This window comes from Nipponia nippon, unplaced genomic scaffold (genome assembly GCF_047370975.1).
Source record: "Nipponia nippon isolate SJK-2023a ecotype South Korea unplaced genomic scaffold, ASM4737097v1 scaffold_2, whole genome shotgun sequence".
NCBI classification, from domain to species: Eukaryota; Metazoa; Chordata; class Aves; order Pelecaniformes; family Threskiornithidae; genus Nipponia; species Nipponia nippon.
In genome coordinates, this window is record NW_028262336.1 from 65,461,359 (window position 1) to 65,488,367 (window position 27,009).

Genomic DNA, 27,009 nt, shown 5'->3' on the forward strand with positions numbered 1-27,009 from the left:
CGGATCTCATCAAGCCGCTGTTAGACCCTGCCTCCAACGCGAACGCTGATCCTCCCTCCCAGGCGCTTGCGGGGCCCTCCACACCCGCCCACCGGCCGCCCCCCACCGCTCCTCTCGGTACCGGCTCCCCCGCAGGACCCGCCGGGCAGCCGGGGCGGGGGCGCCGGCCGCTGCCGCCACCCCCCGGGCGGCCCTGCCCCGGCACGCACCCACCTGAGAGCGATGGCAGCCGGGGGGCAGCTCCCTGCGCCGCCGCCTCCCCGCGGGCCGGCCCCTGCCGGTACCGCTCGCTGGGGAAGGCCGGGGGGGGGGAAGAGAGAAAGATCAGGAGAGCGCGGGTGCGACCGGCCCCCTTCCCGCCCCCTCATGGCGGCGGAGGGAGTGAGAAAGGGAGGCGGCCGCCCCGCAGCCCGCCCGCCCGCCCGCCCGGCGCTGCCGGCGGCGGCACTCAACTTTGCGGCCCCGCGGCGGTAGGGCCAAACCCGCCGCCGCCTTCTCGCAGCCCCCACCGCCCCCCGCCGGCGACCGCCCAGCGCCCACCTGAGGGCGGCGGCTGGCCCGGCCGCCGAGGGGACGAGACGGAGGCAGCGGCCGGCGCCGGGCGCTGCCTCCTCCCTCCGCCCCGCTCACCTGAGGGAGGGAGGCAGGCAGGGAGGGAGGGAGGGAGGGGGCCGGCAGCGGCCAGGGGAGCGCGGGAAGGCCGGGATCGCGGCGCCGCGAGCACTCGGGTAGGGGGCCGGCGGCCGCTGAGGGAAGGCGCCGAGGAGCCCCGTTCTTGCCGACGGCCTCTCCCGCCCCGCTCACCCTGCGCGCCGGTTCCCGAGCGCCGGTGCGGCACCTTTAAGCGCGGAGTCAGACGGGACCTGTAGTCCGAGCGCCTCTCACGGCCTGTCACGGGAAACCTAACCGGGGAGTGTGTGTCCCCCCCCCGCCGCCGCCGCCATCCCGGCCGCGCTGCGCGGTGCACGCCGGCAGGCGCAGCCGCCGCTCCGGCGCGCCCCAGCCCCGCGGACGTCGCCTCTCGCCGCGGACAGCGGCGCAGGGAGGGCAGCAGGCTCCGCCGGCGCTGCGGCCCCGCCGCTCGACCCCACGCTCCGCCTTTGCGCGGCCGGCGATAGGCGGTGAGGGCGGGCCGCTCGGTGAGCGCCTGCGCGGGAGGCGGCGCCGGGCGGTGAAGTTGGTCAAAGCGCCGGTGATAAAATGGTAGGTGGTGGGAGCGGGAGGCAGAGAAACCGGGGGGCGGGAGCCCCGGGCACCCCCCAGCCGCGCGGTGCAGCGACCCGAGCGCCCCACACGCGCCCCGCCGTTTCCCGCCGCTCCCCTCCCTTCCTCTCCCTCCCCCTCCCTCAGCGCCGGCTCCTGCTCCCGCTCCCCTGCCCGGGGGGGACGGCGCCAGGCGGGGGGCCCGGGGCGAGCGGGGACGAGCGGCGCGGCGGGGGCGGGGGGTGGGGGGGGACACACATAGACACCGTGCGGAGCCGCCCTCCCGCCTCCCCTCCGCCGGGGCAGGCAGCGGGGAAGGTCACCGGGGGCGGGGGGGAGGGAGCCGGGTCGGGCGGGGCGGGCGGCGCCGCCGCGGGTATTTCGAGCGCCGGCAGCCGGCGCGGCGCGTACCTTTCCCTTTTTTGGGCTTGGGGATGGCGGGGCAGGTTGCCGGAGCCCTGTGTCCCTCGCTCCCGCCGCCCCGCCCTCCGCCACCGGGCGGGTCCGTCCCCCCGCCGCCGGCTGCTTCTCCCCCCCCCCCCCCGCCCCGGGACGGCACGGCAGGTGCAGCGGCGGCCGGGCCGGGCCGCGCAGCCGGCGGCGGCGGGAAAGGTGCGGCCCAAATCCCCTTGGCGGGGCGGGGGGCGAGGGAAGGGCGGGCAGGGGCGAGCGGCCGAGCTGTCCGGGGAAGCGCACGGTGCCTCCGCCGCAGCCTGCGCGCGCTCAACTTCAGCGCTTCCTTGGGCTTTGCGGTAGGACGCGATTACCGTTTTCCAGAGGGCTTCCAAAACCTGGCTTAATCCTGTCTTGACGCCCCCTTGTTTGGGTCCCGTGGGTGAGGAGCCGTCCTAGAGACGCCGCTTCCAGACACCCCCCACCCCACCCCCCCGCCCTGTAGCGGGCGTGCGGGCACCGCTGCCCCGGGCAGTAAGCGCAGCCCAACGGGAGGAGCCGTGCCGCAGGGCAGGGCAGTAGATTGGACAGTCGAATGCGTTTCTGGTCTCCGATTTACTTCAGATACCTCGGCGTTTCATTTCGAACCTAGAAATTATCCCTAGATGCCCGGCGTAAGCGGACTTACAAGAGGATGTGGGTTTTACTTTGGAATTGTTGTCAGAGACCTCGGTTTTGAAGTGAGCACCGCTCAGTTGGTTGCTGGAAAGAAGTTTACGTAACTGGGGAGGATCTTGGTGCAGAGAGACTCTGGTAGTTAGACCTTCAATGAAAACTGGGGAGAGGGGGAAGGTTACACGGGGCTGGCAGTCAAAGGATTATTGAGTATTTTCTCAACAAAATACATTGTAGTTATTTTTACAGCTCTTTCCCCACTTTACATGTTTCTTCTTGTATAAAAAAAAGAAACTTTACGTGTTTCTTCTCGTATAAAATTGAAAAACCTTGTAGGAAAGACCAAAGTCCTTATCTTGTTTACATGATGTGTTTCTTGTCTCACGACCATCTGTAGTCAAGATGTCACCATCCATATGTGTACAAGAGATAACAAGTAACCTGAAAGATGGTCCTATGTTTACAGCTCACTGAATCAGGATTCCGTTTTTCACCCTGCTATTTAAGAGACCAGTAAATTTCCTGTTATACCTGATGATTTAAGCAGTGGTGAGGAACTTGGATAAATTTCTTGGCTTAATCGTTGGCCCAGAACATGTATTAAGTATGGTTTAACAAAAGTGGAAAGTATCAGAACATAATAAAAACCAGAGTTTGATTTAAGTTGTCTCCTTCCAGCTTCATGTAAAGCATAATGTTGAGCTATGTTAATAGCAAATTTGCTCCCTATAAAATCCCTCTTCCCACCTCTTGGGTTTTCCAGAAGTTTAGGGATGTTGTGTAGAGATGGTTGCTGCAATTAGCTGCCATTAAGAGAAATGTCTTACTGGTTCCTGTATACCAGTATAATAGGCAGTTTTGTTGTTTAAAGTATTAATAGTATAAAAATCCTTTTCAGAGTTAATTAAAGTTTTAGATCACATTTACAGCAACTTTATAGTCTCATTGTAACATTCAGCAAATCTCTAGCACGTCTGCTTTATCTGCTTTCTTTCTGTCTTATGTCTTCTCTCGGCAATGGTTGCTAACATAAAAATGTGAGAAATGCTTCTGCCTTTTTCAGCTGATCACTTAAAATGATTAAACTTTGCCTTGTTCATTGTTGCTAGGAAAATATTAGGAAAACTGTTGAGCAGTTTTTCTCTGCGTATGAAGGGCTTATACAGAATCTGAGAACCTATAAGTTGTGCCTTTGTAATTTCTTGTTTGTATAACCACTAGGCATATTTTCAGAAGATAAGCATATTGTTATATGATGAAACTTGTGTTTACTGCTGTTACAGAACAGAAAAACTTGTGCATATGTGAGCAATAAAGCAGAAATACAAATTTGTTACTGCCGGAATATGTGCTGCTAAAAATGTATATATAGATGCTGTCATTTCAGTTTTCAGAAGAAAATGCTGTCTTTTTAACTGCAGAAGAACAAGGCTTTGTCTTCCTGTAATTCTGAAGTGAAAGTTGTCATCAACAAGAAAACTAAAACCTTTTAAAGATAGGCGTTAGTAGTAGAATGCTGAACCAAACTTCTGGATTAGCTTCATTGGCTTTCCTGCTTCTTTTGCATCCCAAAGCATAAGCTTAAATCGTCTCAGAAGGACAAGGTCCGCCAGTTTATGGCATTTACCCAGGCTGGTGAAAGGACTGCTATATACTGCTTAATGCAGAATGAATGGAAACTAGAAGTGGCAACAGACAACTACTTCCAGAACCCGGACTTGTACTACAAAGAATCCATGAAAAATTCAGTAGACAGGAAGAAATTAGAACAATTGTATAATCGATACAAAGGTAAGGCTTGCTTGTTGTTTGTTTTTTTGTTGTTGTTGCGGGTTTTGGTTTTTTCCTAATTATTTCGTTTGGGTGGTATTTTTGCTTTTCCCTCTGCCATTCTTAAGGACTTGCTTTTACTTCTCACTCTGTGTTTGCGGTAGTGAGATAAGAATGAAAAAGGTTTTAAATGCTCTTAATGTTCAGTACACAACATCTGTAGATATTCCTGTAGAGTTTAAAGGAAATTCACAAGAGGAAATTAAACCTATCACGAGGAAGTAGTGTAAGCTACATATGGTGGAAAGGAGACTAAATCTTATTATGCAACTTATTTGATTTATTGCCAAATATATGTACAATGCACTTTGTGTGGAAAAATAATACATATGACTCTTACACTAATATTTGGGGGAGTTAATTTTGTTCAAAGATAGTATTTCTATATGTTAAAATCAAAAGTGTTTCAGATGACATTGTAGCTAGGAGTCAGACAAAACAGTCAAATAAGAAAACTCAAAAACTGGTCATGGAAACTCCATCCTTAATTTATTCTTTGTGCTGGCATACTACAGCAAAAATCATGTGCCTGTTCAGAGAGGCTTGGAGGGAGAACCACAGGGAAGTGGATTAACGGTGGAGTTGTTTCTTTTCCATTTATTTTTATTTTACAGCATTGTTAAGAAGAACAGAAAAAATAAAAGGAAAATATAGTCATGTAAATATAAGAATGTACGTGATCCAGGTAACAGTGTTTTCTGAAATGTGGCCATCTGACATGAATGCGTGCATTCTTTGTTACATGTTAGAGCAGAGCGTGCTGGAATCATTACCAGCCCCTGCTGAGATCCATACATCTCGTATTTTAAAAGATGAACTCTTAACAATTACTCAACTATGATTTTACATACTTTTCTAATTGCAGTATATGGCGTGCTTTGTATACGCTTTATCCTGTTCTTATGATACTGTTTCCACCTTCTTTTGTTACTCTTCACATAATGTGTTTTATTTTAAGTATAGGCATTCTTCAATATTTCATTATTTGTGGTAATGAATTGTGTAGGGACAAAGAATCAGCAACACCACAGCATTTCCTTTGTGAAAAAAAATCTTAACTAGAGAATCAGTTTTTTGATTTGTTTTATATATATATAAAATATATATATATAACACATATATCTAAATCTTTTGCTTGCTCCTTGCATCTCAGTCTTAGAGATTGCTGAGTCAAAAATATATACAAATTCATAAATGCTACTAAGAACAGCTAAAATGAAAAAAAAAATCACAGATGTTACTTATTATTAATAATTTTCTAGCAGTGGCAAACTGCACCACTTAGCTTCTGTGAAAGAAAGTCTAGTCAGTTTTATGTCTCTGTTTTGGTTAGCAGCACACCTTTGCACTTCCAGCACTTTAACACTTAAGTAAAGTTGTAAACTTGAACAAAACCTCAGAAGATTTGAGAGAAAACAATAAAAGATTTGCTCAAGCACCTTTCCTTTTTTCATATGTAGCTTAAATCTGAGTCATTGGCCTTGCAACAACAAGGAATTCCTTTGTGCTACAGGGCCTACAGAATACTACGTACCTTGTGCTACATTTGAAATCTGAGATGAGAGGTCTTCCATTTTCTGTGCTGTCTTCGTGTTACTTTTCTTGTCTGTTTATCCAGCAACTCAAAACAATTTCATTTTTGTTCCTAGTTACCTGGATGACGTGAAACATGATAAGGATGAAACCGTCCTTGTTGAAATCCGTCAGAATTTTTCCACTGATTTCAACACTAGTGCACTTTTTGCCTTTGGTTCTTCAGTTACTCACCAAATATATAATAAACGCATTTTACATGTCTTAGAACTAGAACTGGCACATAGTACAATAGATATGTTTACTTGTTGTTCCTGCTCAAAAGTCGCTGAATTATACCATGGGTGTAATTCTTTGTTTAATGGATATAAATCTTTGCTAAATTAACTTCCTTTCTGCATTTTAGCATTTCTTCCACTGTATTGGCTGGAAAAGTGGAAGAGGTCTTAGCTTAACATGCCGTCCCTGTTGTGCCCCTCCCCCCCCCTAAAGTTTTCTTTAGACTTGAATTTTTTTTTAATTTTTTTATCAACTCATTGGGTAAGGACTTAAAAATAGCATGACTGAAAATCTTACTGGTTTAAGGAGTTAATCTTAAATTTATTTGAGGGATACTTTTCTACATAGCCCAACTTAAAATACTGAAATGTCTTCCTATCAAAAGCTGGGGAAGTTTTGTGGTTTGTAAACTGTCAAGCTTTGAAAACTAAAGGTGTTGTTATTTTTTTGTTGCTGTTGTTTTGGGTTCCCCCACCACCACCACCCCGTCGTTATTTAAGTTTACATGCATGGTGTTTTGTTTGTTTGTCTGTTCTGGGGTTTTTTTTTGAGAGAGAATTTTATTACAGTTACAGAATTGTTACAATGACATCTACCCTGACGTAGGTAGGTAGGAAGTGTGGTTCTGACATCCAAAAAGGTAGTAAACTTAGTACTACTGAAACATAATATATCCCAAGTTGTATTGTTTAGCTTAAGACCCTGTTATCCCAAGTTATTGTTTGAGCAATGTTTTGGTGTTCCCTGACTTGTAATTAAAAATAAAAAATGTTTTGAGTTAATTGTGGTCTTTAAATGGTTACAGTGGATTATCATATAGCCTTGTCAGGAAAAAATCTGTGAGCTCACTTGGTAGGTGTGTTTTTGTTGGGGTTTGTTTGTTTGTTTTGTTTTTCCTTTAAAGTTTAATACATGCTAACCAATAAATGTATTGTACATGTTTATCAGCCTTACTGGTTTTAGATTTAGTCAGGCATCTCCTCAGTTAATTCAGATCTTTCATAGGGCATTGTGGAGAGAAGACAAAACTATTTCATTGACATTAGCTGATGAATGTAGGACAAAGTTGCAAACCAATTTCTAGGGAAGTCTGCAGAATACTTAATCTATTTACAGCTACTCTTCAAGGTATTTCTAAAATTAACAAGATTTCAAGTGAAGGCATTTGTAAAGCTTATGAAAAAAATGAAGACCTGTGTTATGCAGCATATCAAAGCTGTGCAGATGATTATTTGTAAATATTTTTTGTAAATAATTACAATTCTCCTCTCTGTATTTTGAACTGCAGACCCACAAGATGAAAATAAAATTGGCATTGATGGGATTCAACAGTTCTGTGATGATTTAAGCCTGGACCCAGCCAGTATCAGTGTTCTGGTTGTAGCATGGAAGTTCAGGGCAGCTACTCAATGTGAATTCAGTAAAAAGGAATTTGTTGATGGCATGACAGAGTTGGGGTAAGTATCCATTTCTGCATAGTTCAAAATGTAAGGTCTGCGCTCTGTTTACATTTAAAGCATTTTTGATTGAATTAAGTGTGAAGTTTCAAAAAGCTGGTAGGGCTTTTGCCAAGCTTAACAGGTGCTAAATGCCTGTAGTGTCCCGTCTTTCTTAAATTGGTGCTTTACTGCAAAGCCTTAATGGTGACCACAGTAAGAGTGAAGCAAAATAATTCCTACCTGTACAGCAAGGAAAACAAACAAATATGCTGATCTTTTCATGTAATTCATACAAACATACACATGGTTGTGTTAAGGTTTTCAGTTGGACCGTGTGCTGTTAAAAGCTGGAAGTCACTGGGGATGTATGAAGGGGGAAAAAAAAAGTTCAGTCAGTGTTGAAGCAGAAAAATAGGAAAGCGGAAAAGAACCTTCAATTCTTTCCCTTTGCCTTATCACCACCAAATGCAACTTTTTTTCTTTTTACCAGTTTTACAAACCATAGTTATCTCTTATTGCCTTGTATACTAGATACTTCATTTGTACAGAATATCTATAAGAAATTGAAATAAAAATGAGGGTATTGGTAGTAGAAAAGGTTGTTTAGTCTGACTGTGATGTAACTGATAAAAATTGTTTTCCTTCCTGGATTATGGAGCTGTTCTGGATAATAGACTTTGAGGTTAAACCACATTGCCTCTGTTTAGCAATGAAGGCAAGCATTCGTCACCATAAAATAATGTTTTGTGTATAACTTTTTCCTTGGAAGAGATGCAGTATTTCTAATATATAGAGGTGTCAAAATGATTATTTTTTTTAAACAGATTGCATTAGATAGGTGGAGAATTACAGTTTATTACTTGTGCATATTTTTTGTAGCTAAATAATTTCATTTGATCTCAGAATGGCACCTTATCAATACCTTTCTACAATAGACCAACTTCTTGCAAATTGGGTGGTTGTTTCTTGAGCAGGGGTCCTAGCAGTCTGTTGTTATTGACTTCTTTCTAAGCTTTCCTTTAGGTAAGGGTATTCAGAAACTGTGATGAAATAACTTTTGATATCATCTGAAGTACACGGCTTTATTTTGTCCCTTTGGGTAGCTTTGGGTAGAGACTGTAACAATAATTATGATTTTTCTAGCCATGGACAGCAATCAAGTCCTCATGCTGTTATATTAAAGGCTGCCAGCATTATTTGGTATAACTGATTAAAAAGGTTTTGCTAAACCACCTGTGGCTTCTGGCTTGGATTTTGTTTTGTAACTTCGTTGTCGCTTTACTGCTGTGTCCTCATGACTGTCTCTGATACAGTTCCACAGAGGTCTGTGATTTTTATCTCTTTCTGCTCAACACACATTATTGTGCTCTTGGGAGCATAATCTGATCATACCTGCTTGCCACTGGTATAGTGCTTATTGAGAATTTGGGATGATTTTGTTACATGCTGGAGGAGCAGTGTCTGTGGTTTTTAGCATTAAACATAGGTGAAGATTGGAATGAGAAGACATTCCCTGAGGCTTAGTTCATATAGCACCTTTAGGATACATATGCGAAGGTATGATATTTGTCCCTATGGTTAACTAGATCAAGTCTCCATAAAACTGAAGTTCTCAGTTGAAGATTGTTGGCAGAATTCTTTATCTTTTCTCTGCCAGGTGCTGCTGGAGGCCAGAAAGATACTTACTATCTGACCCATGCAAGACAGTTAAAACTGCATCTGCATTTTATGGATATTGCTTTAGTTATCCATCCTTTAATAAAACTATTCTTGAATCTTTAGAATAAATACAAACATTTAGCTACTGAGAACTTTCAAATGCAGATGTTAGTTATGATAGCTGAGGTATTTAGAAGACGTGTAGATGTAGTGCTTAAGGACATGGTCTAGTGGTGGACTTGGCAGCTCTAGGTTAATGGTTGGATTTGATGATCTTAAAGGTCTCTTCCAACCTAAATGATTCTATGATTCTTTGAAACCTATTTCCTTTGCTTTGAGTTTCTAGGTACAATTCAAAATATTGGTAATGTCCTATAAACCTTGGATATTCATTTGATTCCTTGGCGTGAGGGAAACCCCTTTTCTTTTAAAATTTCAACTTGTCAGCTCGGGTGCTTGCAGTGAAAATCCTCCGGTCTTGTGTTATTAAGGGGTGTGCTTCTGTTAGAATCTCAGTAACTTGATTCTATCTTAGCTTACCTGTGCCAGGCTGTTAAACAGTTTGCCAGCCTTCAAGCTATTGTCAAAGGCTTGTTTTTTCTTAGGTTTTATCCATAGGTGTTCTATGGTGGGGAGAGGATGACTGCAAATAACAGTTCATTTCGTTGGAAATTCCTCTAATGTTAAGGTTAACTGTAAACGTAATATGCAGCTCTTCATTTAGGTAGAGCAGGGAATAGGTAATGTCTATCTAGATTAAAGCAAAAACCCACACCCGTGTGTTACAACAGCTGTAAAAGGGGAAAGGATAGCAGATTTCAGTGAGGTTTATATGTTCTTTAAGAACAGAATAACAAACAATGAGTTCCTAAACTCATTAAGAGGCTGAAAAAAGAAGTTAAACCACTCAATCCTGTTTGGGTTGTATACTTAATGGATGCCTATATATAATGTTCCACTTAAAATTGTTTAGTAAAGACATGAGTGTTTATATTTTTAAGAATGCTATCCAGAAAGATACTCTGTTTTTATCTTAACTACTGTTTTATTTTGCTCTGAAACTAGACCTTAAAAAAATAAAACAGAAGAAAAAAAGTAAAAAGAAATATTTACAAATAATGTAACCTCTTCTGAACAGGTGTGACACCACAGAAAAACTAAAAACTCTATTGCCAAGACTGGAACAAGAGCTAAAGGATCCAACAAAGTTCAAAGATTTTTATCAGTTTACTTTTAACTTTGCTAAAAACCCTGGACAAAAAGGTCTAGGTAAGTAGAAAAAAATGAAGAAAATATCTACAGACAGTGAAGTCAATATCAAATACTTCCAATAATACAATTTTCTCATTGATGATTGTATAGTAAATTCATTGTTGATTTCTTTCACTGACCTCTCCTCTTTCCCTCTTCTTTCAATTAATCTCTTCTTTAACATCCCCTTGGTACAGATAACTTAATGGGGTTTTCTGCTAGTATTGACATTCTTTCTCCTCTTGTCAAAGGAATTTCCTGCAGTTCTTACAGACCTGTCAGAATTTTTTTTTTTTTTTGAAAGCCTGAGCTAGTGAGCTGCTTGTGTTTTCCATTTTTTTCAGAACAACTGAAACAAGATGTCCATATTGGCGTAAAAAGAGGGAGAAAACTCTGGGCAAAAGTTATTGTTCTTCTAAGAATTTTTAGTTTTAGCTCACAGTTTTTATATAAAGTTTAGAAAAAGAATATTATGGATTTGGTTCAAAGCTAGTGAAAAGAAATATGCATACGGTTTATAAAGTATTAAATTGTTATTCTTTATAAAGTTTGAGATTTGTCCCAGCCCATGCCTTGTATTGCTGGAGTAAAATGGATATATGATTTAAATTCTAATGTTTTATTCTCTTCAAATCAAAAATATCTATAGTTAGTGAATAAATTAAAAAAATTGTAAGATGAAATCTGATATCCTTTCAAATTTATGTCCGTTTTCAAAAGACACTGTGTAGGAAGGAATTAAACTGTTTTGTGTGTAGAATAGCACCATAGCATCGTCACTGTTCTCTTTGTGCTGTGGGTAAGAGGAAGTGTTTTGTTTTTTAGTATAGCCACTTTAATTCTGTGTCTGCATTACTTAGCAAGCATGTTAATAAATACTTTTTCTCAGAAACTGTTGGAAGAGTAGTGAGATAGAGGAGCAGAATATTGTTTTAGACCTTCTCAACCAGAGGCATCTGTTCCACATTCTTTCTTGGAAATTACTTTGAATAATATCTCTTTCCCGGTGTCTTTTTTTTTTTTTTTTTTCTTTTTTTAAACTGTGGGCAACTTCTGGCCACTTTCCATTTTTCTTTATTTTTTGCAGCAATTTTATTTTTCATTACATGTGTCACATGCCACCTTTCCAGACACAAAAATGAAATAGTCTTGTAGTGGTTCTGTGAGGCTGGTTAGAATTCAAGTCCTTTAGTAGTTGTTCATTTTCTTGCCTCTCTTCATTAAAAAGCCTAGTACTTTCAGACTGTGGAAAAGGTAAGTCAGTTACAGCTGAGGTTGGAATTTATGGGATACCTAAAGAAATATTACAAATGGCTTCCTGTTTTAATTGGATCAGTTCCAATGTGAAATTCATGTACTTGGGAAATATGTCTCAAAAGCTTTTCACCTAAGCCTGTACAAAGAGAGGAGGAGGGAAGGCAGCCCAACCCAGATTATGGAACTGAATGTACTGTTTATTTGACATGAGGAGGAAAAAGGAAACTTACTTATTTTCCATTACTTCTGTTTATTTGGTGTGGAGGCCCTTTCATTTGTAAGTCTGTCTTCTCTGTTGTGTAAGAATGATACTTTTTGGCAATAAAACACCCAAGTGCCTTCTTGCACTAAGAGTTAAGTATTAGCAGGAGAAAGTAAGAAGTGCAAAAATTAAAGTTAAGCTTAAAATAAACTGTAGAAAGAGTTGATTGGAAGTGTTGCTGATTTCAATTTTCAGGAATTTTAATAATTTCTCGTTTCTTAATTTCAAGTAGTGCTTAGTTTGTCCATGGCAGTATTTTGGTGACATTTTTCATCAGACTTTTTATGGTTTTGTGAAGATGATTCTAGATATTAAATAAATATAAGCAGGAGCCACTCCTCTTATTTCAGTGGAGATACACCGTATTTCTGTCTGGTGTGAACTTGTATCACTATAGGTCAAGTAGAAAGAGAGTGCTGAGCAAACATGTTGACTAATATGACATTTTTGAGTGATTGAGGTCAGTGATAGTTTATTCAAATAAAAATTAACACTGTAGAGGTTCGGAGTTGGAGTCTTTTCAGGGAATGCCGTTATATTCAGCGAAGCAGAGAGATGGAGGGAAAAAAAGTAAGTTTACAGGTTGGCGTTTATAACGTACTGCTTCCTGCTGCGATTATTCTAAGAGTTATGTTTGCTCTCTTTCAACAAAAAAGTAAGTGTTCAGCAAGGAAAAAACTTCAGTCAGTTATCTTACAGGAGTATCTGTATGAGCAGAGAATTCTAGTTGCTTCAGCTACATTTAATATAGGCTTAGGTGCTTTTTTTTATTTTACATCCTCTGCTCTGTATACACTATGTATTTTGTCCTAGAATGAGAAACTGTCCGTCCTCCCTCCTTATCTCCACAACTAATGTAGAGGTGTTTGGTATTGTGTCCCAATGACTGTGTGCCCTGTTGTCAAGGAGATGTGGGAATTTCTCATCTGTGCACAAAGTCTGTTTCTCTCTTACTAAGTTTGGAGCCTTGGCTCAGGGTGCTTTTGTGAATTCAGTCCAGATAGTTAAACAGAATGTATAATTAGATTTGTTACCAAATGAGCTAGTATAAATCTCTGCCTAGCTCTGGCTAGGTCATCTTAAGGAGTTGACCTCCCCTTCTTCCCCACATGCACATTAGATGACATGCAGTGCTACCGAAGTATAGGATGCTGCTAAGCTACTGCCCTAGCTGCTTGCCTTTAAAATGTTTCTGGTGACATGCTCCCATGATAGTGCTTGCCTACTCATTCCCATACGTTCACATTTGAATTATGACTTGAAGACTAAGAGGTCAGTAAGTTTATATCAAGTTGGGATAAAAGTGAATGGTTTTAATTAATGAAGTGGAAAAAAATCAAAGGAATTCTTTCCTAACTGTCAATTACAAAATGTTTTAATGTCATTTTTTCTGGGGTGTGAAGTATCCAATGCTTCCTCTTATTACACTTGGAGCTTAAATCACCAAGTCTGGTAGTTGTTGCACTCATTGTGTAGGGGAGCGACCTGTACGCTGAAAGAATATTGCTTGATTCTCAGGTATACGCATGACCTATGAATACACCTATTGGAAAACTAAGCGAGTTTGACATAGTGCCAGTGACAAATGGGAAATTCTTATTCGTAGCAGATTGTTAATAAAAACTTTTTCTAAAAGAAGACATAATTAAAATGGTCCTTCTGTTGAATCCTTCAGGCTAAGTGCTAATGCATCTTTTTTTTTTTTTTTTAACAGAAATAACTCTTTAGAATAGAGCTCACCAGAAAAATGCCTGATAGGCAAAGATGACTCATTTATGCAATTATTTTTCATGTTTATTATCTTAACATATTGAAACTGTAAGAAATTACTGAAATACCTCTAAAATGTCCAAACAGCGATGCTTTGGTTATGAGTCATGTTCATTGCTCTGTCAGTATGTTAATATGTTTCAGATTACTTTTTTCTTTAAATCTATTTCTGCCGGTTTAGGAAGTGATAAGCAGCAGTTATTACTTTATTTTTTTGCCCCATCTGCCCTGAAGAACATCAGGAAATACAGTGATTCATGGGTTCCTTTTTAATGCGCCAGGTGGTCTTTAAATTTAAAAGATAGAGGAACACTTATATAGTGTATTCCCTTGTGCCAGGCAGGATCAATGTCTACCAGAACCATTCCTCCCAGATGTTTTTCTAACCAAATGTTCAATGGTATGCTAGCAGTATATACTGACTTGCCTTTTCAGTTTCAGTAGTTATCAGCAAGATTTGAAATCTGATTGGCAGTGGTCCTCTGGCTGAAAAAGTTTGGGAGCCACTGCCTTCACATAATATAATCTTAAATTTCTGATGGCAGGTCTCATACATCTATGTCTGTGCTTGCTCAAACCTATTGTAAGATGTTTTGGGTTTTGTGGGGTTTTTTTTGTTTTGTTTTTTCCTAGCATATAACTTAAATCTCTGTTCCTGAATTCTTCTGGTCAGTACTTACCCATCCAGAGTAAATATGCAGAATAGGTGTTTCCTTAGAGTTCGTAATAACTTTTTGCATATTTGGCAACTATGTATCTGTCTTCCCTTAGTCTCCAGACTGAGTATAACTGACTACCCTGATAAATTTTATCTTCCAGCTCTCTGATATTGGAATTTTATCTTCCAACTCTCTTTTCCTTTGCAATCCAATTGATCTAACTTTCTCTTGTCTTGTAGTATTCAAACAAGCTAGATATCTTCCATGTGCCTTAGATATTTTGCTCCTTGTATTGCATCCCACTATTAAGTTTGCTTTTGTTTATAACGCTGATACTGTCTGCAGTTTGTGATCTATTACATCATTGAGTTTCTGCAGAACTGCAATGCACCCAGTTAATTCTGATCTTGTATTTCTGCAGTTGATTATTCCCATTAGCTATATGACTTTGCACTTCTCTTTAATGGAATCTTTCTTATTTATTTCCAAGTGGTTTTCCAATTTGTCCAAGTAATTTTGAATTCTAATCCTGTCCTCTACCATGCTACACTTTTTTCAGGCTTTGTATAAGTTGCAGATTTAATAAAAGTTTTCTCTGTTGTATCATCTGAGTTACTTAAGTGTTGGACGGTATTAGATACAGGACTGACCCCCACGGACGAATTACTTACTTTCTCCGAGTTTGGCAGAGAACCACTGAGGTCCTTCTAGAACCTCCTTTGACCTCTATGAAGTCTCAGAGATGGTAGGTAGCAGTTTGAGTTTGCTTCAGTGTACTGAGATAAATTTCACGATGTCTAGCTTCACTTTGGGCACCAGCGCTTGCAGGCTGAATTTCTAAATGTTGTTTCTGTGATTACTGTCAGTTTTCATTGAACCTTTTTGCCTGGAGCATATCTTAGAAAAAAAACCTCTGTGTTTCCCAAACACTTCTCTTTCAGGAGATATCCGCAGGACACATAGTATCTTTTATTACACCAGCTGCCATTTGTAAGGGAGGGAGTGGGAAGGCACAGCAGCCCTTCTTAGAAGTTTTTTTGGTGATAAGAATTTTGGTGATACACAACACAGTCGTCTTCACGATGCAGTGGATTTTGCTCCAGGAAGCGGTCCAGGGGGAGGTGTGTGTGTGTGCAGTTTTGTGGTTTGTTTATTTTTAGAACAGCCTGGCTTCCATTGCTTTTTAATTTCTTCTTGTTCTACAGTTCCCCTCAAAACCAATGCAAGAGATTCTGCCTTTATGTAATTAGATGGGAAGAATCCTCTCCAATAAATTAAGTTACATCTATTCCCCAAAATAGGCACAGAGTTCAGTACACAGATACTCATTCCTAGAAATAGGACTGCCTTTTATAGGAATCTGTTTTCCACAGTTTGTGTGGTAATACGAAGGAATTTTCATTTCACTTTATATCTGTAGGACTTCTGTCCCTATAGTCTCATCCAACTTGAATCTTTCCGTTTACTTTTCTTAGCTTAATATCGTCAAGTAGTATGCTTCAGTGTGGACGCATGTTGTTTAAAGAAGTAAAAGTAGTGCTAGTCCCCCTAGGTGCTAGCTTGGGTAAGTAGTGAGATGCAGGAGGCAAAAGCATATTGCATAAGACCTACCATGATTTTCTTTAAGCAGAAAATGATGTTCTGATTAATGTTACTCAGGACCCAACTGTCAAGTGTCTTTCAAATACATCTGAATAGATTTGATTACTATCTAAGAAAGATGGATGCTTATAACTGTTAAGACTATTGTTCTCTAAGTGGTGGACAGAATTCAGGAAAAAAAGATGGGACTGCTGTGTTGAAACCTTGCTATCTCGATGGCTGCATATTGGACCTGGCAGGCATAATATTTAGATATATTAAACTTCATCTGAGCATTCTGTATATATTTTTGAGGTAATGTAAAAGGTGTAGTTTAAGGTCTGGTTTGCCAGGAGACTTTTACAAGGAATTCTTATGGATAACTGTGATTCTGTCTGTTTAACCTGCTCTCTCGTGTTTTCGCTCCTGTATTTAGTCCAATAAATCTTTAAGTTTTGCATGGTGCACATTTGGAGAGGTTTATCTCACCTTCTACTTCCAAGTTTTAGCTTTTTCTACTGCAGTCTGAGTGAAATTTTGCATCTTAGCTCTTGGTTGATAAGTGTACTAAAGAGTAGGATTATGGATCTTCTGTCATGTTGTATACAGAGCAGTTCAGATTTCTAAGGACACTGTTTAAGCTCAAAACAAGGCCTTAGCTCCATCTTTCTTTTTTTATTTTTTTTTTTTAACCTGATACTTGCTGTGAATTTCTTAATGGGTCTCCCTTTGAGCCCCAACAAGACATATTCAGGAGATTCCTCGTGCTCAGGAGTTTACTCCAGCACCATGGAGGAACTTAATACATTCTTTCATGGTCTTCGACTTCCAACATGGAAACAAAAAGCAGATTTGGTCCTTCATCACTCCTTTATGGTCCCTTCGCCTGCTTGCTGGCTCAAAAGGTTGTGCTTCCTTCTCTCTGCCAGTTTCCTGGGATCAAGCAAGAGATGATACATGAGGAGGGCATTCAGACTTGAATCAAATATTACCTCAAGAGCAGAAGAATGACTATCTTTGCATCCGGTATGTGGACTTCAAGGAGGTTACATCTTCTATGAGCAGATGAGTATAATGTGCTCTTTTTAATTGAAGCAACGTCATCTTTGGCTTTCATCATAGCAGTATCTCAAGATTCTTTGAAGAGACGCTTAGACATTAGGGAAGGATATCTTCCCCCCCCCCAACTAGTTATCAAGATTTTCCTCCACTTTCAATGAAGGATTAGTTTGATCCATTTGTAGGGTGTTTGTAGGAGTGAGTGGGGAGTTCAATAAATGAATTTCATGTTTACTTTGGAAGAGGTCTGTAAATGCTGTATTTTAGGTGTTTCAATGACCTTGGTCTGTATGTATGGTCGTTGCTTTATTTTTGTTCATGGTTTTCTTTCTGAAAATGCCACCAATTTAAGAGAAGCTTAGTATAGGACGGGGTGCTCTGATCAGAAAAGGCCAATAGTAGCAGCAAAAGTGTGGCATAACTGCCAGTTCTAGTAATGCCTCGTTGATTCTTTTACTCATGTTGGGCTCTTACTTGGGAAATGTATATCCAGTCAACTTTAAGTCATCTGTTGTAGTTTATCTGAATTGTACATGGAGAGATTTGCAGAGATGGGAGGATTTTGAAACTGGCTTCAATCAGGTTCATTAGGCTGCACTCAAATTGATGTTTAGATAGCTATCTTCTTGTAAGCCTAGCTCACATTCAGAAGCAGTTTATCTGCTTTTGTGCAGTTGATGCTCAAGACAATAAACATGAAAGGTTCTGTGTGGAATCAGCCTCCTTCAGCGTGGCAGATGCTGAGATAGAGTTAATAAGCACAGTCAGACCCTGCCCAATTCCTGCAGAGCTCTTCTGAAATCCGCATGTTTAACCACTCTTCCCTGTCCACCACAGGGACTTAACTCTGACACCGTGCGTTATACGTTCCCTAATGTAGAGCGCTGGGAAGCTCTTTGCTTATGGCTTTGCAGGGATGAATGGATCCAACTCAGCTGCATCCAGAGTTTAGCCACTTCCAGTATTTGTATCATAGCCCTTAACTGTTTTTTCCCTTCCCTCTTCCTTCTGTGGGGGAGCCCCTAATTGCAGAGAAGGGCTATTTTGCTCTAAACTTTTGGCAATTTGGTGAAGTGTTTTTAGGTTGAATCCCAATGGTATTTTCTTGTTATTTTGCTGTGTGGATTTTATTTGTGCGTAGAAGAAGGAAACGTCCTGATTAGGAAAGAAACTAATTCTTGTGTCCATGTTCTTAGTAATTTGGAGGCCGAAGAAGACTCTTAAAATCATTCAGAGATGAGGCAACAAGGAATCAAGTAACTCGCTGAATCTTGCAAGTATTCATTTGATGTTTGTTGGTCAGGTAGCGTGATGGTCCAATTGTTGAGATAGATTGACGCCAGTTTCCACTGTTCCCACATCTGCACCAGTTTCAGCACAGTGTCTGGGAATCTTATTGAAACAAAATAATTTTGTGCAATGTAGCTTTTGTTTTAGCCTTACAGAAGTATGATATTTGCCTGTGATCACAGTGAGAAAACAAGAAGGAAGAGATCAAAGAATATCAACCAAATGATACTTCAGGGCAGATTATATGACTATAAAGAAAACATCTGAAGTTCCGTCTCTTACAGAGGCTACAGATATTTTTACAAGGCGATTGAATGATAAAATAGATTTCTGTCCTGTACCTGTCCAGATTAATTTTTTATGCAGTGTTGGGAACAGGAGAGTTTGCCTTCTCTTTTGTTTCCAAAGCTATAGAGGAAGGTTTGGTTAAAGCATTGGGGAGAGAAAGCCTCAAACAAAGGCTCTTGGCTCTGAAATTTTCATTTCCAAAATATTCTCCCCCCCCATTATTAACTGGTCTAATAACAGTAGCTTTTTCCTCCTACAAGCTTTGTTACATTGTTTACTAATTTGTTGGTTTGTATCTGTAGATGGACTGGGTAAGGCTGATGCATCCTGTTATTTTGGAAAAAAAAAATGCTGCCCATGTAGTTTGAGAGAGTACTTTTTAAGTGAGCACTGATGCTTATAACAACCTGCCCAAAGTCTCTCATAGAGGTGACATATAAAGTAGCAAAGCTTTACAATATTGATAAGAAGATTAAACATCAATAAAGGAAGAAAAAGGCAATACTGGGACAATCAGTTAATCTCAAAAGATGAAATTAAAATAAATTATTTGTTTCCAAGCTCTGAAACATGATAGACTCTACCATCATAATGTAATCCCTAGTTATTATGAGGGCAACAGTGGCTAATATTAAAATGTTCTTATAAATAACTTAAAGTTTTTAAAATGTCATTAGGAGGCCAATGTAATGCCTTTAGCCTTTTTTTCTTTTAAGTTATATCAGTAATTTAGGTGAATTAGTTTTAATATTCTGACAGCTTCAAACATGACTGCATGAACAGCTCTGCTGGTAGGGCAGTCTGAGCGCTGGAAAGCTCTTTTTGGCAGAGGATGACAAGTGAGTGCTGCAGTCCCAGACTGCTGTTTTGGCACAGCAGGTCTAAATGAACTTCATTTCATGTTCCTCATGAACCCTACTCTCCAGCCAGTTCCCTGCTATCTGTTGATTTATCTTTGTTTTCTTACTTCCTTGATTATTTGTGTGCCATGACTTCATTGCCCTTGTCCAAAATCATAGCAAAGGGATGAGGAACTTAATTTGATTTTGTAATTTTTTTATTCATGCAAGAATCTGATAATGATTTTTTTTTTGTTAACAAGATAAGCATTTGATCAAATCTTGAAAGTAGACAGAGGCTGTCTAACTGATAACGTATTTCTCCTTCTGCATTAATTGTTCTAATTTGTTATCACTTCAAGCTTCTTGTTCAATCAGGGTAGAAGAGGCTGAGGGTTTTTTAAAAACAGTTTTAGTATGAGGCTTTAATGTTTCAGAATAGATCATACTGCATGCACAATGCTTTGCTTTGTGAAAAGCTGATTGTTTAAATAATTCAAAAGTAAAGAACTTTTAAAATATACTAAAACATGTTTACTATAATAAATGATATTTAGCAAAATAGTGTTTAAAATACTCAAAACATTATTTTACTGATATTTTCCTCCTTGAAGTTGTTTTACTTAGATATTGTATATATTTTTTTTTTTAGTAATTTTAGTTTTACTAATTTTGCAGTGGTAATTGGTATCACTTTTAGGTGACTCAGTTCTTAACGTTTTACTACAGAAAACTTTATAGATGCTGTATGTAGCCACAACTAGACTAGATATCTAGAACACTGATTATCTAGATATTGAAGCTTTGTTTTGGCGCATGCAAAAACTTTGGACTATAAAGCCAATATACTGAAGGAGCTGTATGACATACAACACTTGCTAGATATTGACACTGAGAATATTTTGGGGTGAAGGGAAAGCTCAAACCGTGGTATAATGTACAGTATATGATGTGGTATTTTTATGATGTTCTTTAAACATTAACTGTTTAGCGATTTCATGTTTTGGATATGAACGTGGTTGTTTGCAATGAAGTCTCTTCTAAACTGGTCTTTGCTTAGGCGTTAGTTTCCAGAGATTCATGCATCTGTCTGTCTTTTCCGTTTATAAAACTTGCATTATTAGTCTATAATGTGGGAAGTATATTTTTTGGTACAAAACCAGCATATTTTTGTAATCTTTGTAATTGTAGTTTGATTTTATTTTATTTGTAATGATGCCTTCATATCCGTGCAGCATTGAAATAAGTATTCCTAAGACTGCCTGAGAAATCCATGCCTTGCAAAAGCATCTTCCTGTGGGGATGCAGAACTCCCATGGCATAAGACTTTTTTTAATATCTTTTAGTGCTGCACTAATTGTAGCAGATACACAAATTCTACAATACTACTGTTTATTGATACTACTATCAGCATCCTAATGTAGAACTGGAACTCTGTGTAACTAGGTCTTCCCTTTAAAGCAGAAAAATCCTTTTTTCTGTCCTCCGGTGCTAAGTTTTTCAACCTAGGTCAGGAACTGTCTTCAAACAAAAATGTAGCCATATCCCCTGAGAATGTGGCACACTTGAAGGTCTCGTTTTCTCAAATACTTTAAGATTGCATAAACTGGCACCACTACCAAAAGTCATAGTCCCATCTAGTCCTTTTGTTCAAATATCTCGTGTTAGTTCATGAGTTTGTGTGATTGCAGTAAACCAGATGAGGAAGATTTACTTTTTTATTTTTTTGTCTTTGAGCTAATTTTAACCGAGATCGGGACTTCCCTTCATGCTTAATGGGGAGAGCAGCTCCAGCGTGGACTGATTTCAGCCCCTACAGAGCGGCATCCTCAGCAGGATATGCTTTTGTTGTACATTATAGCAAATAACTCCTGTATCTTTGTGCAGGAGAATCGATTTGCACACACATGTAATGTATCCCTCAAGTATCAACTTAATTAAGATAATATTTCACATGCATTGTGTTAAATACAATTTTGCAATAATCAAGTTCACCTTAACATAATACCAAATTTGACACATACCCAAATAAACCAAGGAAGTGTGGCCTCTTCTTTCCCTTTTAACTTTTTTTGTGGCACCTGTAACCATATTTGTTTCCTTGCCTGTACTTTCTTCCTTTTTCCAGGGAATATTTCATCAGAAGTATAAAAACTCTTCTGCTCTTAAAGCATTTTTTTCTTCAAAGTGCATTTTGCTTAATGTTGTCACGTGATAGATTTGCAAGGTTGGCTTGGAAAGGTTGAGTCTTCATAATGAAGCCTGAGTGAATGGGATCAAAGCCAGTCGCTTCACCACAAAGTTTAGAAACCCTTACGATTATTCAAGTTTCTCCCTTCCCATTTCTTTTCCTTTTCATTTGGGATAACAGATATGAATAATTAATCTGCATATCTAAACAGCAAGTAAATGCTATTAACTATTCTCTTCTGCTTATTTTCTGTGAAAAGTGAGCATGGTGGCAAAGACAAGAAGGACTGAAAGAATTTTATTAGGGCATAAAGCATGCTCTGTACTGAAAAGCACACTGATCATAGTAGACCAAACCCTGGCAGTCCTGTCTCCATATAGCTAGGTACGGAAGTACTGCATTTCTCTACATCTCTAACTATCACACTTTGTCTGGGCTCCAGCCCTCTGTGATACAGACACGAGGGAACTGGCTATGTTAAAATCCGGAACATCTCTTTCAGACTTGAAACTTGATTTCGGGTGACAGAGCGTCCTTTGGTTTGTAATGCGATACGTACCATTTCAAATACTATTCTCCTTTCTTGTAGGTGGAGGTCAAGCTTCCATCTTATCTGCTGTGACAATACTTTCTATTAAGTTTCATATTTTGTTTATATTTATTTTACACTGAAAGCACAAACTGAAATCTTCTTGTAGTTTAAGAAAGGCTGTGGTTTATTTTGTGGTTGCACAGCAGTATGCATACATTTAGTGCTCTTACCTGTGCGACCAAGCACACAAGCCAATAGGTATTGTGAGTTGCTGAGAATTAAAACAGTCCTTCAAGAAAACATCCTTTCTACCCTTATGCTGCATTTAATATTGTTCCTACTTTTCTGCTTGGATGTGTGGCAGCGCCGCATCCTCCTGTTGGCATGCGTGAGCTGAGCTCTGCTCTCAGATCAATGGTCATGGGCAGAATAAGGACTGCTGTCTTGGACTTAGGTTTTCAGTATTGGGTGAGGGTGTTTGTCTGCTAAATGATTCCAGAAGAAGAGAATTACTGCTGTAAGGGGTGCTGTAGAATTACCATGCCCCAGACAAAGCTTTTTTTTTATCCCCTCGTGTCCTTAAATTCCCTTTGAAGTCAAGTGTGTCTAAAATGCAATAAACTAACAGGAATTGGCACCTGCGGACTTACATGTTTGGGTTTCTATCAATATTTGCTGTGTTTGTGCGTGGTGGTTTTTTGTTTGCTTTTTTGTAGACAGAGTTATTGATAACTATTTTGTTCTGTTTCTGTAGATTGAAAGTAGCTTTAATCTGGCCCTGCTGGACGGTGACAAAAAGATTTTAGTCTTTGACTGCAATGTTCAATATGCAATTTATACCATTACTGCTTGTCTTCTGCCTTTTGGGTCAGTGAGAGTGGATAACTGTTCCTTATAACTTTTATAGTGATTTTAAAAGAATGTTACTAATTTGTATCATAATATATTAATTGTTTAACCATAAGAGTTTTATTGCATATAAGGTGCTGTAATATTTACGTCTTGCTTTGTCTCTTGCAGATCTAGAAATGGCAATTGCGTATTGGAATTTAGTCTTGTCAGGAAGGTTTAAATTTCTAGATCTCTGGAATAAATTTTTGTTGGTGAGTACATACCGTAGTCCTTCCTGACTATCTTAGTCCGCAGTAGTCTGGCTTGTAGGCTGTGTGTTTACAATAAAGAAAAAGATGGGATGTCTGAATACTTCCTTTGAACTTCTTTCTTTTTGAAAACTGATACAAAATAGACTTATATCAAGCCAAATTAAATATTCTTTATATAATTTTCTAATTGAGAAGAATTCAAAAACATGTAGCAAAGCAATAGAGCATTCTGCTTCCTTGATCCTGTATCCTCCTACTTATGTAAGCTTCTGCATGAAATGAAGCCATGATTGTAGATTGAACCTATGTTGTCTCTATTCTCAAGACAGCTGTGTCAACCATGTATTTTACTGTGCCCTGCTTTTTGTGGTATTAATGCATAAACTCAGTCTTTTTTAAATGTCAATTCTGTTATGACTGACTTAACCTGAGACACTTTTCTTTTTAAGCAAAAGTTCTTGTCAGAGTAATTATTTTGACTCATTTTTTAGATAATAGTTGTGAACTGATCTTGACAGTTTTCTATTACTTAGTGCAATTCTGTGGGCAGTGGAGTAAAGATGCATAAATTAAACTTTAGAAATCACAAAATATTCTTATTAAAGACCTGATTCATTCATCCGTGTTTCTACATTTGCATTTTTATGTACTTGAAAAAAAAACCTTATATAGTGTTACATAATGCATAATTTATCTTGATTTTTTTCCAATTTAACTTTTTATCTGTAGTTCAGAATTAAGAAGGCTTTCTGCATTTTGTCTCATAATCACCAATGCTTAATAGGGAAAGTGCATACTTTTTGCAATATTTTCTGAAATTTTTTCTAAATTTTTGGACAGTGGTATTTATTTTAATCACTGAATAATGTACCGGTTTCATCAAGAGAACTTGTGAAAACATTTCACATTTTAACTGCCTTAATACACTTAACACATCCAAATTCAGATCTATAGATGGAACTGAAGAAAAGTCCTAATGTTTTTTTCCCACTTGGCTCTGTGGTGAAGTTTGTTACAACCAACAGTTCTGCAGATCTCTACTTCAAGCAATAATCTAGATGATCTGGTATAGTGTCTTACTTTGCTACAGATATTTAACCTGAATGTTTACTTTAGAATAAATGTTTAGATTAAAAAAAAATCAACCTAAGAAGCAATTTAGGACTTCTTTAGGATGGGGGCTGCTTTTGTTTGTGTTTTGTTTGTTTTAAGGAACGTTATCCAGAAGGTATGTTTGCTTGTCGTATTTTTTGCAGTCAAGATACAACATTTGGTTTGAGTGAGAGGCATGTTTGCTGTTGTGTTGGACATCAACCTCATTCTGATTGAGTTCCAGATTTTTGAAATGCAGTTTGTTATTCTCAATAATCTAGAGTATTACTGCTTAAAAAAACACCAACCAAACAAAAAAACCCCACCCCACAACACAAAAAACCCCAACCTTTCACCAATCAAGTCTTTTCATGCAGTTGCAACTTTTTGCTACAAACCAGAACTAGGTGTTGAAATTTAATTCCCTATTAATCACCCCTGCTATCTTCAGGTAACATAGCAGTATCAACAGATGAAGGGAGATGTGAATGGTCTGACTTGATCCTACAGCTCACAACTGCTAAGTAGTTGTTTCCTCACACACTCTCTCTTCTTGGGAGTTTTTTGGAGCGTAAAATCCTACTGTGGAATTTGAAAACAGTTTGGATTGAATGACCATTTTTCCTCCTTTATAGGAACATCATAAAAGATCAATTCCAAAAGATACTTGGAATCTTTTGTTAGACTTTGGAAATATGATTGCAGATGATATGTCCAACTATGATGAAGAAGGTAAGCTGTATTTGAATATCTTTAAAAATTGGTATAGCAGAATTAAAATACTGCTATAAATGAACAACAGAACATGCTGCTACCCTCTGTCTTAATTTGTTTACCCTTAGAGGTTTAGCTGCAAATATAGTGTCATACTTGTTGCCGAAACAGTAATGCTAAGAAGGTTAACTAGTTTGCTGTAATATGTAAATAGAAGTAAAGATACTGTCACACCATGATATAGCACATGCTATTTGAACCTGTTATGCTCCAGGAGTCTCAGTGAAACTATTTTTTGTACAAAAGTGCTGCTAACTGCAAGGAAATACATCATTTTTCTTCTTAAAAGAATGTCTACATGAGCAATTTTTTTAGTAACCTAAAAGCAATTACACTCTGTTACTAATCCTGCAAATCCTATTTTGGAACAACTGTATACAGAAATATTTCCTAAGGTATGAATGTGTCTAATAGGAATGCCATGGCTTTGCTATCAACTAATGTTTATAACTTTGTAGTGTGGGTTATGCTTTAGATACATTTTGTTTGTACTAAGAACTTTTGCTGCAAGAAGAGATTCAAGTGTTTAATTTATTAGTTAGGTGCTTTTTTTTCAAGTGTTTATCATGTCATGCATGTCAAAGCCAGGCTAGGCTAGAAATGTCCAAGTGAGCTTCTGATCCTTTGTATTTAGAGACTAGGCCAATTTGTTGCTAATAATGATACATTAATTTCTGAATTGCTTGACTTCTCTTTAGGAGCGTGGCCTGTTCTTATAGATGATTTTGTGGAATATGCACGACCAGTAGTTACAGGAGGAAAACGTAAAACTTCCTAACCCCAGACTTGTCAGTATGGACTAAACGTGTGCTCTGAACTGCATTAGGTAATGAAGATTTCTTGACTGATAACTGTGCACATTGTTGCTGGTTTCAGTGGTCATGATGGCATTCTGCAGACAAAACTGAAATTCTTCCTTTCTGCCTAAAGAAAATAATGGCTGACTTGTGTACACTTCAAGAACAAACTCCGAAGATAGTCCAGGCTGTTTGTAGGCTATTGGCTTCAATTATTGTACCATAATATGTTGTATCATATAGGATGTAGATTTTTGCATGATTTTATACTTTGGAGAAGTTTAACTAGAGGCCATTTTATTACAGTTTTGACAGCACAGCATGCAATTCAGTTCATGATCCAAAGTGAACACCAGCAGTTACATAAATAAAACTGTATTATATTGTACTTATATTAAAAGCAGTATTTGTGGTATATAAATTAAATCCCTAAATAAGACTTACGCAGTATGTTGTATTTTTATAAAAGTTAGTTCCGTGGATCTGTCCTAATATAGAATTGTAACAAAACAAAAAAAAAACCTTATGCTTTTTTTACTTGTTGCCAAAATTTTAAATTTGTATTTTTAAGTCCTAGATGTATAGATTGATTACATCCAGCCTTTTGTTTTCTCCCAGTGAGATTAACTTTCTCCTTATTCTTCTTGAAGTGCTTGGACATGTAACAGTAGCATTGCTGAGGAAGGGCTGCTGCTCTATGCTATGTTGCAACTCCAGCTTTTTTTATTAACCATTTTAAAGTAGACATTAAACAACCAAAGATGCTTTTATAATTCGTGTTCAATTATCATAATTCAGTTAGTCTTCAGTTATGTGTTTTATTATTTTAAATAATGAACTGGTGGAATATAACTTTTAGTTTTATTTGTAGCCTGAAACATATCATAAATTCTAGCTAAATGCAACATAGTTATAAATGCAATTCCTGGCACTTCTCACAGAACATAAATGGGAATAACCCCAAAGACTTAACTAGTTGGCTTCCACTTCGGAGAAGTAGTTAGGGGCAAGGAGACTTTACATTAATGATGAAAAGCATTCATGCCTCTGGATGTATTGTGCATTCGGTAACACTTATTCAAGGGAGAAAAAAAAGAGTAAATTAATGCAGTATCGTTGATCTCAAGGCTAATGGAATTGAACGTTTTCACCAAATCTGAATTTTTTCAGTCATTTGTTTCTCCCCTTTCACCAGCTATCGATTATAAAGTGTACAGAGGTCAGTCTCCTCTTTCTCAACAGCGTCTTCCAAT

The 27,009-nt window shown here is 39.2% G+C and overlaps 1 protein-coding gene across 10 annotated transcripts; it reads left to right on the forward strand.

Annotated features, from left to right (window-relative positions):
* The first annotated feature begins 680 nt into the window (after positions 1 to 680).
* On the forward strand, positions 681 to 26,195 carry DCUN1D2 (defective in cullin neddylation 1 domain containing 2). 10 transcript variants are annotated; one of them, XR_015704520.1, is made up of 8 exons: positions 1,836 to 2,336; positions 3,846 to 4,062; positions 7,202 to 7,370; positions 10,150 to 10,280; positions 14,848 to 14,955; positions 16,721 to 16,817; positions 23,011 to 23,093; positions 24,821 to 24,876. XR_015704520.1 is itself a non-coding variant. In XM_087756234.1 (7 exons), exons 1-7 carry the CDS (start codon positions 1,201 to 1,203, stop codon positions 25,735 to 25,737), a joined length of 780 nt encoding a protein of 259 aa, XP_087612360.1. In that variant the 5' UTR covers positions 681 to 1,200; the 3' UTR covers positions 25,738 to 26,195. The 10 variants fall into 10 exon arrangements, 6 of the variants coding, with proteins under 6 accessions (XP_087612360.1, XP_087612358.1, XP_087612361.1 ...); XR_015704522.1 differs by lacking the exon at positions 14,848 to 14,955 and adding an exon at positions 15,152 to 15,331 and having other exon boundaries at positions 1,837 to 2,336; XM_087756234.1 differs by lacking the exons at positions 1,836 to 2,336; positions 14,848 to 14,955; positions 16,721 to 16,817 and adding exons at positions 681 to 1,203; positions 25,658 to 26,195 and having other exon boundaries at positions 24,821 to 24,917.
* The last annotated feature ends 814 nt before the right edge of the window (positions 26,196 to 27,009 follow it).